General features: G+C 36.7%; 4 protein-coding genes and 1 long non-coding RNA gene across 6 annotated transcripts; 2 read left to right on the top strand and 3 right to left on the bottom strand.

Moving 5' to 3' along the window:
• On the top strand, positions 1–1,792 carry LOC105975315 (uncharacterized). The gene is made up of 2 exons (XR_001174367.2): positions 1–197; positions 1,358–1,792. It is a non-coding gene; the product is annotated as an uncharacterized LOC105975315 (long non-coding RNA).
• A 3,086-nt stretch (positions 1,793–4,878) lies between these two features.
• Positions 4,879–7,512, top strand: LOC105975401 (non-specific phospholipase C2). The gene is made up of 4 exons (XM_013000637.2): positions 4,879–5,452; positions 5,645–6,299; positions 6,847–7,026; positions 7,108–7,512. Exons 1-4 carry the CDS (start codon positions 4,994–4,996, stop codon positions 7,392–7,394), a joined length of 1,581 nt encoding a protein of 526 aa, XP_012856091.2. The 5' UTR covers positions 4,879–4,993; the 3' UTR covers positions 7,395–7,512.
• Positions 7,513–7,563: 51 nt separating this feature from the next.
• On the bottom strand, positions 7,564–10,662 carry LOC105975507 (hydroxyproline O-arabinosyltransferase 3). Its single transcript, XM_013000740.2, has 9 exons — positions 10,291–10,662; positions 9,422–9,959; positions 9,018–9,085; positions 8,736–8,937; positions 8,523–8,620; positions 8,350–8,419; positions 8,193–8,264; positions 7,998–8,111; positions 7,564–7,883 (listed from the first exon to the last, which is right to left on the bottom strand). Exons 2-9 carry the CDS (start codon positions 9,812–9,814, stop codon positions 7,821–7,823), a joined length of 1,080 nt encoding a protein of 359 aa, XP_012856194.1. The 5' UTR covers positions 9,815–9,959; positions 10,291–10,662; the 3' UTR covers positions 7,564–7,820.
• Positions 10,663–11,188: 526 nt separating this feature from the next.
• LOC105975617 (Calcium-dependent lipid-binding (CaLB domain) family protein) lies at positions 11,189–12,547 on the bottom strand. The gene has a single exon (XM_013000844.2). It carries the CDS (start codon positions 12,545–12,547, stop codon positions 11,360–11,362), a length of 1,188 nt encoding a protein of 395 aa, XP_012856298.2. The 3' UTR covers positions 11,189–11,359.
• On the bottom strand, positions 11,189–14,963 carry LOC105975709 (uncharacterized). Of its 2 annotated transcripts, none has more exons than XM_013000963.2 (5): positions 14,753–14,963; positions 14,326–14,495; positions 13,967–14,071; positions 13,437–13,832; positions 11,189–13,052 (listed from the first exon to the last, which is right to left on the bottom strand). In XM_013000963.2, exons 1-5 carry the CDS (start codon positions 14,822–14,824, stop codon positions 12,806–12,808), a joined length of 990 nt encoding a protein of 329 aa, XP_012856417.2. In that variant the 5' UTR covers positions 14,825–14,963; the 3' UTR covers positions 11,189–12,805. The 2 variants fall into 2 exon arrangements, with proteins under 2 accessions (XP_012856417.2, XP_012856563.2); XM_013001109.2 differs by having other exon boundaries at positions 11,189–13,034.
• Positions 14,964–15,810: the final 847 nt, after the last annotated feature.

Below are 15,810 nucleotides of genomic sequence, written 5' to 3'. Positions count from 1 at the left end.
ATGCAGTAGCGCCGCTTTGCTTCTTTGTCTTTGCTTTGAAAACTGTATCTTCGTTCCTCTTAGCATATTGCCGCTTCTCTTCTTTTGCATTCTTGTTTGATTCGTCACTCAGATATTTTATTTGAGTCACGGTTTATTGTTCGAGTTACCCTCTTCTTCCATCCCTTGGACCGATCGATCTCAACCATCTATGCATGGTATTTTTTTATATTTTTATAACTTCAATCGGTTTTGTTATTTAAGGATTCATATATATCTAATATGTTTGCTGATATATTTTTGGCTGTTAGAAATTCGCCGGTAAGTGTTTTTAATGGCATGTACGTTCTTTTTTTTTTCTTCTTCTTTCTTCGTTTTCAGAAAGTTCCGAAAATTTCCGGTTTTCCCAAAATTCCGAATAAATCGGAATCGGATCTCATTTTTAGATTCCAAAAATTTCGTAATCGGAATCGGATCTCATATTACAGTTCTGAAAAAAAAAATTCGTAAATTTTCCAAAAATCCCTTTTCCGATCCCGATCTGATCCGTCCGATTTCCACCCTTAATTCCATGAATATATATATACACACACTCGCATTCTTAGCTTATTATTTAAGTAGGAAACTTGATTAGCGTAGCTATCAATTATCATCGTCCATTTGGAATCTTGAAATCATTCTTAATAATGATCATTAAAGGTAATACTTAGCTTCATCACTAATTAATGATACGGAAGTTTACATATTCTCTAACAGACCATGTGGAATTTATAGGTACACGTGGCAGCCTTCAATTTGTGAACACGATAAAAAGAATAATTAGATGTTTTTTATGTACACGGAAAGAACATCCCAGTCGCCTATAAAAACTATGCCATGGAAATACAATTCTTGCTCATTCTCTTAAAAATAAAAATAATATTCTTGATCTTCCTCTTATTAAGTTACTACTATCAATGGAAGCCCCATAAAAACTGTAGTACGTAGTTCTCCATTTTTCTCTATAACGAGAACTACATACTACAGTTTACAGTTTTTATGGGTCTTCCATTGATAGTACTGGCTTAATACGAGGATGATCAAGAATATTATTTTTAAGAGAAGGAGTAAGGATTGTATTTCCATGGTATGATTTTTATAGACAGTCGGAATGTTCTTTACGTGTACATAAAAACCATCTAATTATTATTTTTATCGTGTTGACAAATTGGAGGCCCCGTATACGTATAAGTTCCTCAACATGGTCTATTAATTAGAGAATATGTATACTTTTGCATCGTTAATTAGGGCATGCTTTTGGTGATGTGTTGATGCATGTGAACTAATTGGACATGTGATTTTTGACATTGTCTTTACTGATTTATTTTTGCTAATTCAGCTTAGTGGGCTTAACTTAGCACTTGGGCCTAGTTGATATTGGGTCCAGTTTGCAGATTGGTTCTTTTATTTCGTGTAAGTTAATTATTTGTGGAAATTATTATTTTTATCGTGTTGACAAATTGGAGGCCCCATATACGTATAAGTTCCTCAACATGGTCTATTAATTAGAGAATATGTATACTTTTGCATCGTTAATTAGGGCATGCTTTTGGTGATGTGTTGATGCATGTGAACTAATTGGACATGTGATTTTTGACATTGTCTTTACTGATTTATTTTTGCTAATTCAGCTTAGTGGGCTTAACTTAGCACTTGGGCCTAGTTGATATTGGGTCCAGTTTGCAGATTGGTTCTTTTATTTCGTGTAAGTTAATTATTTGTGGAAATTACATTTACATCCCTAATGTATGCTAAAATAATTTTAAGCCTCCCCTAGTATTGGTAATTACAATTGCATCCTTGAAACAATTGCAGCAACCAAGATTCCATGTCCTGGGGACTGATGTGCACTATACCATATATATATATATGAGAATTTATAAATCTTATATAAAACAATAAGGATTTAAGAAATATTGCGCGAATCATGTCACCCTCTAGTTTTATGTTGTCTCCACTACTGTTCGAAATTAATAGTTCGGTTGAACCCCAATGAAATAACTTATCTAATGCAATTCTTCGTTAGGCTTTCTAACAATGTTTCAGGGGTGATTGTAATTACCTTAAAGTTATTTCTGCATATAGGGGTGCAAGTTGGAACGGATTTTTCAATTTTCACCGGTTCCGATCCGAAAAGTTCCGACTTTGGAACTTTTTTCATTCCAACTTCCGAAATTTCCATTTCCAAAATTTTTCGACTTTTTATGGATTGGAATTGGAATTATGTAAAATAAATTTAGAATTTCAGATTTCCCATCCGATTTAATTCCGAAAAAGAAAAATACACCTATAAATAGTATATATTATATAATACTTATTTTTCGAAAAATACGCCTATAAATTTTGTTTTAAGATTTTGACATAATGAATTGTTGTTAGAAGTTTTATTGGATATTATGCTGTGTTTATTTTTATTTATTTTTTGGAACTGAAATTTAGTAGTTATTAGTTTATTTTATCGACGTGGATGCTCTTATTTTCGAAAAATTACAAACATTTTAGGAAATTCCAGCTAAGTTTTAAAATTTTAAAGCTTATGTGATTTTCGATTTTTTTCCGTAATTCCAAAATTTCTGGGCCTTTTGGAATTGGAATGAATTTTTAAATTCCGAAAATTTTGGAATTGGAATTGGAATTGATTTTGTACTTCCGATTTTTTCTGGAAATTTTCCAAAAAGGCTAATTTTCCCTCTCTGCATACTTCAGTGATGTAGGTGTAGTATACCATGATTATTCTGGTTCCTTCGACCCATCACCCGATGATAAACACCGGGTGGGTCTTCTGCTGCCATGTGCTCTTTTTTTTTTTATTTTTCTAAAACCCCTAGATGGAAATCTATTATAAAATACAAAAAAGAGACACGTAGCAGCAGAAGATTCACCCGGTGTTTATCACTGTGTGTAGGGTCGAACAAATCGATAATATTACACAATATAAAACAATTTTATTATTAAATGAACATGAACATGTCAGCAGACACTCCAAACACCAGAAGATAAATGTTTGTTAACTACGACTTTTAAAAAAAGTCGCTAGAAAAGGTACATTTTTACTACGCGGTAATCTAGTAGTTGTAGTAAGTGTTAGGATTTATCGTAGCAAAAAAATTATTTACCATGATATTTTACTGTAGTAAAGTTTTTGTCACGCCCGTGTCTGTTATAGACCAAATTCGTAGTATAAATTTTTTTACGAATTTGGTCTTTTCAATTACGTTTAATGTGTGTAGTAAAAAACTAATTTTCTATTATTGAAAACTCCTTGGCCTATTGTATACAGTTTAATGTGTGTAGTAAAAAACTAATTTTCTATTATTGAAAACTCCTTGGCCTATTGTATACGTTATTCCATATCTCCCATTATGGGGGTTAATTGCAAATACCACCCTATGTTATCTCTAATTGTCAAATACCTCTTTGTCAAAAAAAATTCACTAAAACCCTCTTGTGTTAACAAATTCGAAACTCACTGTACCTACTGTGCTTTTAGAAGTTGACTGTGAGTAAAATTACAAAAATACACTAAGGGTTTTTTCAGCAATTAGTAAAGTATATTTAATTTAGAAATATTTTATGTATTCAGCTTTTTAAACTTTGTAATTAATTTAATTTTACCAAATTTTATACCATAATTAATTTTAATTTTATATGCTTTTTTTTAGTCTGTGAATTAAAAGTTTTTATATGTTTTAATTTTAATTCTTTCATTTAAATTACATATAGACAAAAAAAATATATATAAATAAATAAAATAAAATAAAAAGAGGTCTTCTTCTCCCTCCCCAACCCCACCCCCACCCAGTTAAACACATCACCGACATTTCTCGAGCTCGCCGCCCAATCGCTGCCCCACCACCAACTTACCCCTCCTACACCACCACTTTCTTTCCAAATCCGCAACCCACAAACAATCAAAATTTCAAATTCGCGAAGTCCTCTCTCCCCAGTTTCACTCTTCTGGTGGCAGCCCCAATTTCAGCAACAAAGGCGGCGACGGTGGCGGCTAGCAGGAGAAGAATTTTTGTAACCATCTTCACCTAGACACAACTCTCTATGTCGCTAAAAATTGGTGGTTTCTGACTGCGGCGTTGTCGAGGAAGAGAAATTTGAAAAATGAGTGGGTGGTTGTGGTGCGAGACGTCGGCTGTGGCCGGCGGACCGAAACGAGGAGGAAGAAGACGACTCTTCTTTTCTTTTATTTTTTTTAAGTTATTTTGTAATTTTAGAAATTACAATTTGGTCCTCCTAATGTAGGTTATTCATAATTTAACCAATCATATTTTTTTTTAATTTATAAAAGGGGTAATTATGACATTTCACCGCGAAAATAACATAAAAAATCGCACAACCCGCGAGTGAGTGACACGATTTGCCTCCAGGGGTCTCGATGCCCTAACTTTGTTAACACATGGGGTTTTGGTGAATGTTTTTTTGATAAGGAGTATTTGACAATTAGAGATAACACAGGGATGGTATATGCAATTAACTCCCCATCATAGTATATTAATAATAATCAATTTATTTTTCCTTTCGGGGCCAAAGAGAATCAATTAAACATAAATCACTCTGACCCAAAACGAGTTGGTAATTTAGTCGAACGTGATTACAAATCTTAAAAATGAATTAATTATTATAATTATTACATAATTTGGAGCTTTTGATAAAAGAAATCAGATTTAATTATTATTATCATGAATTCTAATTATGTTAATTCTCTCTTAATTAATTAAAAAAGTAATAGGTTATCATTACAATTTACCTTCCTTGGCCAGAAAAGAATATCTCGATCACCTCAATTCGTAATAAGCCATTATAGATATTATTTGATTGGCTGTATAAATTAAATAAATAAATTGACCGAAAAATAATTGTCCACATAACAAAAAAAAAAAAAAGTGAAACGACACGTGGCAGCTCACACCATCACCAGCCAAACTTCTCATTTGCTTATAAAAATAAAATAAAAACCATTCACATGGTTTGCTACAGAGCAATGCAGACAATGGCGAAAACCACCTTACCGCTAATCTTCTCCCTCCTCCTCCTCCTGTTGAGCCGCCACTACTCCGCCGCGGACGGCGGAGGCGGAAGCCCGATAAAGACGGTGGTGGTGATGGTGATGGAGAACAGGTCGTTCGACCACATGCTTGGGTGGATGAAGAAGCTCAACCCTGAGATCAATGGAGTTGATGGGTCCGAATATAACCGAATCAGCACAACCGACCCGAATTCACCTCGGGTTGTGTTCGGTGATAAATCGCACTTCGTCGACCCTGACCCGGGACACTCATTCCAGGCTATAAGGGAGCAGATATTCGGGTCGAACGTCACCTCCTCCGACAGGCCGCCGCCGATGAACGGGTTTGCTCAACAGGCTTTTTCGATGGACCCGAATATGACTCAGAGTGTTATGAACGGGTTTCATCCCGATAAGGTTTCTCTCTCTTCTTTCTTCTTTCTCTCTCTTCATTTCAACAGTATATATGAGTGGAGAACAGCTAGATTGGCGCATGTTTTTTTTGTTATTATTCGCAAATTTGGCTTATCATTTTTGTTTGATTGTCAAATAAGCATATTTTTTTTTTAAGAATAATTTTTTTATTTCTGTCTTAATTTTTACTTGCAGGTAGCGGTGTACAAATCCTTAGTGTCGGAATTCGCCGTGTTCGACCGGTGGTTCGCGTCGGTGCCGGCATCCACGCAGCCGAACCGTCTCTACGTTCACTCCGGCACCTCTCACGGCGCCACCTCCAATATAGCGGCGCTGCTCGCCAAGGGCTACCCGCAGCGCACAATCTTCGAGGATCTGGACGACGCCGGAGTATCTTTCAGAATATACTTCCAGAATATTCCGGCCACCTTCTTCTACAGAAACCTCAGGAAGGTCAAGTACCTCCTGAAATTCCGGCCCTACGCATTGTCCTTCAAGAGCGACGCCAAGAAGGGCAAGCTCCCGGGCTACGCTGTGGTGGAGCAGCGGTACATGGACTCTAAGGTGGAACCCGCAAACGACGACCACCCGTCGCACGATGTTTACCAAGGGCAGATGTTTGTGAAGGAGGTGTACGAGACTCTGAGGGCTAGCCCGCAGTGGAACGAGACCCTCCTATTGATCACGTACGACGAGCACGGTGGTTTTTACGATCACGTCCCGACCCCGAATGCCGGAGTGCCGAGCCCGGATGACATTGTGGGGCCCGACCCGTTTTTCTTCAAGTTCGATAGATTGGGTGTGAGGGTTCCCACTATTGCTATCTCTCCTTGGATTCAGAAAGGCACCGGTAAGAAAACAGTTAAACATTCTTGATACGGTTAAATTGGTCCTTAATTTGCTTAATTTGTTCTTGATTATGTATATTTCTTCATATATTTTGGTGCTCAATTATCGCTCTTATTTTTTCGTCGTTTTTAAATAACTTCGCTTAGATAAAATTTGCTTAAACTAGTTTGAGAAAATGGACTTCAATCACCAACAAAAAAAAAGGACTCGTTTTTTACTGCAAATAAAAAAGATGGTTACGGATTTTTCTCGTTTTTTACGGTGCTTTTGTCGTGGCGACCGTCATCTTTGCAACCGCCCCGCTCTAAATAGGGTGGTTGGGGGTTTGAAAATGAGAGGCACATGTTCATAATTCTTTATGCTTTTCTATCATGGGAAATGGTCCTAAAAAAATACAGAGGAATGACATAGACAAAGCTACACAAGAACAGAAAATCTTAGTCATTGATTACAGTCAATCATGGCATTGTCAGCATGTGTGTATGTATTCATTCTGAAATTGAGAAGAAATTCTATTTTTATTTTATTTTATTATGAAAAATCTGCAGTTGTTCATGGCCCTAACGGCTCGCCTACTCCGACATCGGAATACGAGCATTCTTCGGTTCCGGCGACGGTGAGGAAAATATTCAACCTGTCGTCGCCTCCTCTTACAAAGAGGGAAGCATGGGCAGGCACTTTCGAGGGCATTTTTGGAAAACTCAAGCAGCCAAGAACCGATTGCCCCGGTTAGTCGAATATGTTTAATCACCTTAATAATAGTTTAAATTTTATTTTTTTTTCTCTAATTTACGTTGTTTGTTAAACAGAGCAACTTCCGAATCCGGTGAGAATCAGGGAGACGGAAGCGAATGAAGAAGCACAAGTGACGGAATTCCAACAAGAGCTGCTGCAACTTGCAGCGGTTTTGAAAGGCGAAGATGTATTGACGAGTAATCTTGCCAAGTTTGGCAAGGATATGACTGTGAGAGAAGGGAAAGAATACATGGAGAGCGCTGTCAGAAGCTTCTTCGAAGCGGGTTTAGCTGCTAAAAAGATGGGTATTGACGGCGAACAAATCGTCAAAATGCGACCCTCTCTCTCCACAAGAACTTAGAGAGAGAAATAAAGTATATGTAAAGAAAGTACAAGATTTGTTATTGCTATGAAATATTTGTATGAATTGAGTTGATAATAAGTTAAATCGATGAATCGAACCATTTCAATTTTTCGGACCTCCTTTGGGTTTTAGCAATTAGCAATAATCGAGCCAAAAAACGAGCATCTTTGGACAAAAAGAATGTCACTAAACATTGTACCGATATATGTTAGAGAGGCGTGAAAAAAACGATCGACTTGTTTACAAAAAGCCATATCTTCTTCTATTTGTGTATATGTTACCCCGTACTTCCATATTCATGTATTTAACAATTATCAAAACCGCAAAAACGAACCAGAAAAAGAAAAAAGTTTGCGGAAAATCGGACCTTCAAAAGCTCCTAAATTATCCAAAACAGAGAAGCATAAAATCCCGACCGGTGTTCTATGGTGTCTCCCAATCGGGGAGGTTTGCACTTGCCTCGTTGACCGCCATCACAAGCCTTATCTGTATTCAAAATTTCAATACGGTTACATAAACTAAAAATATTTGCTTTATGTTAAGAAAATCATCAACTTTGAGCAAACAATAAAAAAAAATGACGGTAATAAGAAAACATACCACGCTTTCGGGAACACCAGGTGGCGGTAGCGAAATATTTTTCGGGGGTGGCCCACGAAGGTGAGATCTCTTGTCGAATCTCCATTCTCCGATCTTACCATAAGTTAATTCTCCCTGCACACCACAATCTTTATTTAGAGAATCGAAGAGTTGGTAGTAAACTAAATTCAAGAATTAGTGGAAATTGGTTCTTACCTTCATGTTGTAATCGCATCCGTACGTGTAATGAATGATGAACTTCTTGCCAATGTCCAAGTCCCATGGCGGCTAAAAAGATCAAAGATTTTCGTTAAATTGGTGATCAAGATGAAATAATAAGAAAGTCGAGGGGCAGAACTGTAATTTTGCAGACCTGTAGCATGAAGTCCTTGCGGAGAATATGCCGTACACCATGTAAAGCAGAAGCAACTGCGTATCCGTACCTATCATACCGAACATATGATAGCTGATTCAATATAAAATATTCGACAAACGAAAAACAACATAAAACACATGACTTAAATTAAAATATAGTACAATACGTACATTTCTAGAACCCAACCGAAAGCCTTATCGGTCTCTGGATCGTCTTTCATCCGCAAGGACACATTCATCCATGTCGGCGCAATTTTCTCCAAAATCGACTGCACCGATGTAAAAATAAAATTAAAATTAAAAATAAAAATGCATGTTATTAAGATAGCTAGTATATTCTTGAAACAGAAAATAAAAATAAAAATAAAATTCATTTTTTTATACCTTCTTGATAATTACAGGAGAATTGCCGATTGGATCGACATTGGTGACCGGACCTTTCTCCTCGGGATAATATTTTCTAATAATTTTCTCGTGATCGGATGGTTTTATGTAGAAAAACGGGAATGCAGCTGGGTGGTCTCCATGGGCCAAATTTGGCAACGGGTTAACAAATACATGATCGGGTTCTGCCATCAGAATGTAGCTGCATTGGCAATAGCATTTAGATTAATATATAATTATAGAGAAAAAAAAAACACCGAGGCTCGAGCGGGAGAAACGTACTCTTCCTCAATCGTGGCTTTCTCGAGCCACTGAACAAATGCCCACGGTCGATTTAACACAATGTAACCCTGTTTCCACCGTAAAAACATAGAGCACCAAGTAAGTAAAAAGCTTTTACCTTGAGTAAAAAATCGAGGTTTAAAAATCTAATCATTCTGCAAGTTTGACCTATTTTCGAGCTAAACATTCGAGAATGACGAAATCACGAAAAAATGTACAAACACATTAAGCACTAAATTTATAGCACATCAATCTGGTCCAAAGTTCTCCGTTTTCCAGCTTAAACATTCAAGAAAGATGGCGAAGAAATCATGAGAAAACGGACAACAATTTCAAGCACTAAAATCTAGAGCACATCAATCAGGAAGACAATTTGCAAACTAACGGATATTAACAATGCTCACCCGATCGAGCCCTTCGGGAAGAGGATCAGTAACAACGGTAGGGATCTCATCCATCAAATTATCAGGACTTCCCGAGTGGAGAACACGGGTGAACCCTCCCATATCTGATCCAGGCTCGTCTTTCATTTTCTTGTACCAATAGTACATAACACGGCACTGCCATTTGCTATACGGCGCATCGGTGGCTGTTAGTGCAACATGGAACTTCGGTGCACCGCCACCCGCCAGATCGCCGGGCCTACTTATAATAGGATCGGTCAACTCCCCCGTGGCACTTTTACTCGCCTTGTGCATCACCAGAATCAACAAATTATATGTGCCTAAGAAGAAACCGAAAGACAGTAAAATTAACAGAAACGGGGACGCACGCCCCGCATTCTTCCTAGGAACCATATATACTCGATTTTGATTTTTCAGGTCAACCCGAATCGGAATTGCTCGAAAAGTCAATACCCCCTCCCTCCCTCTGATTCAACCGGTGCAGAAATCCAGTTTTCAGCATAAAGATTGCATCTTTACCACAAATATCCAGTGATCACTGCAAGAAATTAAAAGGGATGAATTCTTTAATCTTTTCTCCTCTTAAAATTACCATTAAATTAAAAAAAATTAAAAAATTATAAAAAAATAAAGCAGTTTCAGCTCCACAGAAAAAACGGTTACTTAACACATAGCCCAGACAACAATTTTGACCCGACAACAAATTACAAGACAAAGGGTTCCAGAATTTCACTTAATCAAACGGCGTAATCAAACAAACATGCCCAGAATTAAATAAAAATTTAAATTAAATAAATAAATTGCAGGAATATATACAGAAAATAGTGAAAATAATGAATCGAGCAAAGAGCAGATCCAGTAGAATTTACCAGCGGAGAAGAAGACGTGACGGAATCAGAACATACGAAACTGTACAGCCATTGATGAAAGCTTGAATGTCAATTTGTCAACGATTTTATACGCGGAGATCCATGGACTAATTTTTTTTTATTAATTTTCTTTTAATTTTAATTACCAAAAAATATTATAATTAATAATTATCTCTCTCCTGGTAAATAAAAAAAAATTAAGAAGTTTTCATTAATACGAAAAATCTGATTTCATCAATGGTAGAAATATTTAAAAATGGAAAAATATAAATTGATAAAAGATTTTATTTCTACGCCTACACCAGTGATCTAGTAAATAATACTACTAATGCCCCTGCCAACCCTTTGTTTCCTTTATTTTCGTCCCTAATTAGTAATTATTGCTGTAATTAAGAATAATATCACAATTAAGACAGTGGTTATAAATAATAATATTACAAAAAGTCGTAGTCAACTTACTATTAAGTTTTTGAGGAGCATGTAGCATAATACCATAATACCCTTTTAAGTTCTATTAAAATACAATATGTACAATATAACTAAAATGATATTCCCAATCTCTTTATTAATTATTTTTTTCATTTTTTTTAAATTAATGTTTGAAAAATAGTAATTTAAAACAAAAAATAAAAAATAAAAAATCTCCAAATCGGTGAGGAATTAAGCTCGTGTCAATTGACCCGAAGTTGAATTCTCTTATCAACGGCCGCTAGGTCGACCTTGTCACACATAATTAATTTTTATTTTTTTTGTAAAAAAATAAATAATTCATTTACTTGTCTTGTACAACTAAAACATGCAAAGTAGTGATAGTGAGTCAATCGTGGAACATTCCCATAACATGTAAACCACCTTACAGCATATTGCATCATAAAATAAAAAAATAATAATAAAAAAATAAAAACATAAAATAAAATAAAAAATCATTAGTAGAAACAAACTAATGCCAGAAAGAACAAAGTACAGCACTGGATTTCAACATCTTTTCTTGTTAGAGATGTTTATCAATTTAATTAAAAACAAAAGTAATAAAAACACTAATGGTGATAATAAGGAAGCATTTTTCCTGCTAGAAAAAAGCCCTACTACCATAGAAAACCCTGGAATTATCCTTGCTCTTTTTTTCAATCTCCATTTTCTTGTCATCATTCTGAATTGCCTCTTCATTGTCATCACAACTTCGAGTCGGCTTATCCAAATCCATGGGGAGCTTCATTTTCGCTAGAGATTCCGTGAACTGCTGCATGCTCCTCATGTACATATCAACTATCTGTTTCTGCATAACCGATTCGTCGTCGCTTATTTTATTGCCCTCCGATAAATCAGCCTCGTTTTCCTCCTTCGGGAAAGTAGGAGTTTCTACGACAATCGAATTACTGCCGTTCGAAAAATCCGTAAAGATACCGCTCTTCTTTTCCGATGAATCGGCAGAATTCCGATCGTCGCTCATACTTGTTATAGTGGAGCTCATAAAACCCGAGTTTTGAACACTTCCATCGGGTGATGAATCCATTTCACAGTCCTCGGTGGTGGGCCCCACAGGCGCCGCCCCGAGGCTGAGGAACGAGCCGTCAGGCTTCTCCAGCCAAGGCCTCAAAAGGGTCCCACCGTTTTCTGCAAAGAACTTCGAAACCATCTCCTGGTTTTCTCGAGCCACATTTATATCCGGAAATTCAACCCTACTACAATACTCTTCCGAACTCTCTTTATCGTTATCGAATAAAAGCTCGGATGTTGCAGATGAATCCACGTCAGCGAAAGAAAGCGACAAATTAACGGGATTTTTTTTCGCATTTAAAGAAAGCGAGAGCTTGATCGTACCAGCTGGAGAGTGGAACAAATCGGTTGACGAAAGATCGAAATCTTGGGTAACTTTTTCTTTACCGATAAGCGAAGAAATCGGGACTAAGGCAAATCCGAGAAGCTGGTCGTCCATGTAGTTCTTGACTCTGCTCATCATCCATATCTCACACTTCAGAACTGCGTCGACTGTGTTGATTTTCATGATCAGGTGTTCATTGAATTGGGGGTTTTTGCCCCCGCCTCTGACGGTTCTGGTGGAAAGGGTTTCGTCGGGGTTGTATGTGAGGGAGAATTTGGCGTATACGTCTTGGTTCTCGTAGATGCATATGTTGTGGATGTTTCTGGCATGGTGGACGTGGATTTGGAGGGTGCCTGAGACCGCGTCTTCTTCTTCTGATTCTTGATTTGAGTTTGGGTTGTAGATGAATTGAGATGGATTTGTGAATGAATCCATGTTTTTGAATATCCAGATCAAGAACAGAGTAAAACAGGGTTCTTGATTTTCTGCAGACAAAGACTTGGCAAAAATTCTGAGATACTTGGGCCAAAATCAACATGTGAACATGACTTTGAAGGAAAACTACATGAGTATGTGTGTGTGTGTGTGTGTGTGTGTGTGTGTGTGTGAGAGAGAGAGAGAGAGAGAGAGAGAGAGAGAGAGAGAGAGAGAGAGAGAGAGAGAGAGAGAGTAGGTGAGAAAAGAATGGAAAAATTAAAGAGAATGATGATGATGAGAGACAGTAAATGGTTTTGGTAGTGATGGGGATTGTTTTTTGCTTTGCTTGACAATGCAGCTTAATTCCACTTTCCTGCTATGAAAAGTTGCTCCACTAAAAGAAAATGGAGGCCCCCATCTTTCATTATCTTCATCACCACACCTTTCTCTCTCTCTCTCTCTCTCTCCAAAACTTTCAAGCCTCTCTCTCACTGATCTGTCCCCACTAAGCCAACAAAAAACACTGTCAATCAAACATGCACAAAGTCAGATTTTACACAATGCACTTCGAATGACTGCGAGTTTTCTCGTCAAAAAAATAAATAAAAAACATAAATGGTCAAACACGCTTATTATAGCTCGCATGCTTCATGTGATCACAATATCAAAGCCAAGAAATGCAACAAAAGCATAACTCCAACTCCTGAAAATCTCTCTTATCACAAGTTGAAAAAAATAAATATTCTAACATAAAAAATCCAACACCAAATCAACATAGTACCAAGTCTCACAAGCTAATCCCTCAAGATGAAATCTAACGTTAGAACTAGTTTACAATGCGTCGAAGTCTCTGTGAAGTTTCCCCTACGCTGCAATTCTCTACAGTTAGATCTAATCCAAACCTAACCTCGTCAAATGTTGCTGATGCTTTGCCAAGTCAGCAGCCTCGCGTTTCAAAGCCCTTTTTGCCCGCCGACCAACTGGTTCTTTATCGGGAGTTTCTTTCTCTTTCTTCTTAGGCTGACGAGATGGGCCCACACCTGAATTTTGGACATGGGGGTGATGAGCTGGCCTTGCTTCTTGTCTACCTGTCCGAACGTAACCATTGTCTCCCCATCTTCGATTACCTATGCGAAGACTCGATGAATTATTGAAATAAAATTCGTTTAGATCTTCTTCTTCGTCGTCGTAATAATAGTCTTCTACTTTATCCACCACCTCCTTTTCCACTTCAACAATTGGGCTGAACCATGAAGCTCTTAGCAGAAGGCAGACACTCTCCTCGAACATATAATCGTGAATGCTGTTCGAACAGCAACATTTTCGTGAGTATATGAAACCAAATACTTTACATAATCCTATATAATTGTCTCTGTCAATTAATAAACATCTCTGCGGAAAATAAAAAGTAAAAAAGAAAATAGAAGAGTAGGATACCTTCCATCGAGCGAACGATGAATATTAAGGAAGCTGAATGGAATTTTACACTGAGGGCATGTTGGTTCTTTCTTGCAAGACGCCCATCGCAAGATGCAAGTCACACTGAACAAAACGTATATGGAGCTTTAAGTATAAACAGAGCCAGTTTTCAATTAATCAAACAACAAAAATATATCCCAAACAGAACTCGATCGACAATTGAATCAAAACGCAGATGCAATGTGAGCAATGAATGAGTCTATCTTAGCCCCAAATCTTTCAACATAGGAAGGACGATGCAAAACGAGTTACTCATACAACTCCATTATCAATCTCACAAACAGCACCGGTAAATTAAATAGAGAATTCAGACAAACCAGTAGGCATGCTCGCAACCTTTTACGAGAGCAGTTTCTTGAAGCACAATCGTATTCCAACATATCGCACAAAACCCGTGATGGTTATTGACATTCACATTGTTAATGCCACACCCCCCTTGTTGATTAATCTCGTGCACCGACGATGAACAGCTCGCTTCCGTTTCGGTCTGAAATTCACAGATTCAATTCAGTCTACTGACTCACAAAAGCATACAAATAAAGATCAATTATATACAATCCAAAAACACCTAAGAAAAATCTGGAAAAAAATTAATTAAGCATTTAAAAACCTGTTCTTTTCCTGAATCAATCATATAGTGAAAAATAAATGAATTGCGATGATAAATATGTTCTCTTTTCCGAATTCTCCTGGAACAATTGAACCAATAAATGGTAGAAAAAAAGTGTTGACAAGTGCAAAAACCTGGGTTTCGATTGCGAGGTCGTGGAAACCCTCAACGAGCTGCGAAGAAACGATTTCAAGTGTTGCAGACATGGCGATTTCTCCTTGAATTCTGTACAGCAAACAACTAATCCCTAAAACACTATCTAATTACAGATATCCCTAATTATTATACGGATTGAAAAACAAAATTGAGGAAAAAAAAAACAGAGAAAAAGAGGATAGATTCTAGACGATTGTTCCGATTCCAGAGAGAGGGGTGCGGCGGTGTGGGTGGGGGCGGTGGTGGGGGTCAAAGAGGCGGAAAACGGAAGAGAATGGCGGCGATGCGGTGGGTGGGGTAAATGTAATTTTGTGTTTCTGAGATTGTACCTTTGGCCGTATATGTTGTACTTTTTCGGCTTTCTTGTACCCTTTGGGCTTTCTTGTTTGCTCTATCTGTTTTTTAGGGTAAAATAAAATAAAAAAAAGGTCACGAAAGTAAATGAATATTTTACTATTAAATCAAAATTAACACGTGAGTAAATTTAAATAAAATATGGTTGTTTATAAAATTCATTTAATGCATTTTCGTTTTCGATATTTATCATTTTTCACCTATTATGAATAAATTAATTACTTACACCAAACGAAATCGTTTATTATCATTATTATTATTTTGTATATTTTTCTGCTACCCTGTATTGCAATATTTTTCTGCTACCCTGTATTGCATATCGACTTTTAATCTTATTATTTCGATGACTTTTTTATGATCAAATATTTTCTTGCATAATAAATATTTCATACATTGCACGACTAATGTTTTATTTGACAAACCGGGCCTATTAAGATATCCAATAAAAACCTATAAAATACTTACACCAAACGAAATCGTTTATTATATATTATTATTATTATCATTATTTTGTATATTTTTCTGCTACCCTGTATTACATATCGACTTTTGATCTTACTATTTCAATGACTTTTTTATAATCAAATATTTTCTTCCATGATGAATATTTCATGCATCGCACGAGTAATGTTATGCTTGACAAACCAGGCCTATTAAGATATCCAATAAAAACCTATAATAT

Source organism: Erythranthe guttata, chromosome 4, assembly GCF_056151865.1.
Source record: "Erythranthe guttata isolate IM_541 chromosome 4, IM_541, whole genome shotgun sequence".
Taxonomy (NCBI): domain Eukaryota; kingdom Viridiplantae; phylum Streptophyta; class Magnoliopsida; order Lamiales; family Phrymaceae; genus Erythranthe; species Erythranthe guttata.
Note: the sequence above shows the minus strand (reverse complement) of the source record. Positions and strands in the feature narration are given on the sequence as shown.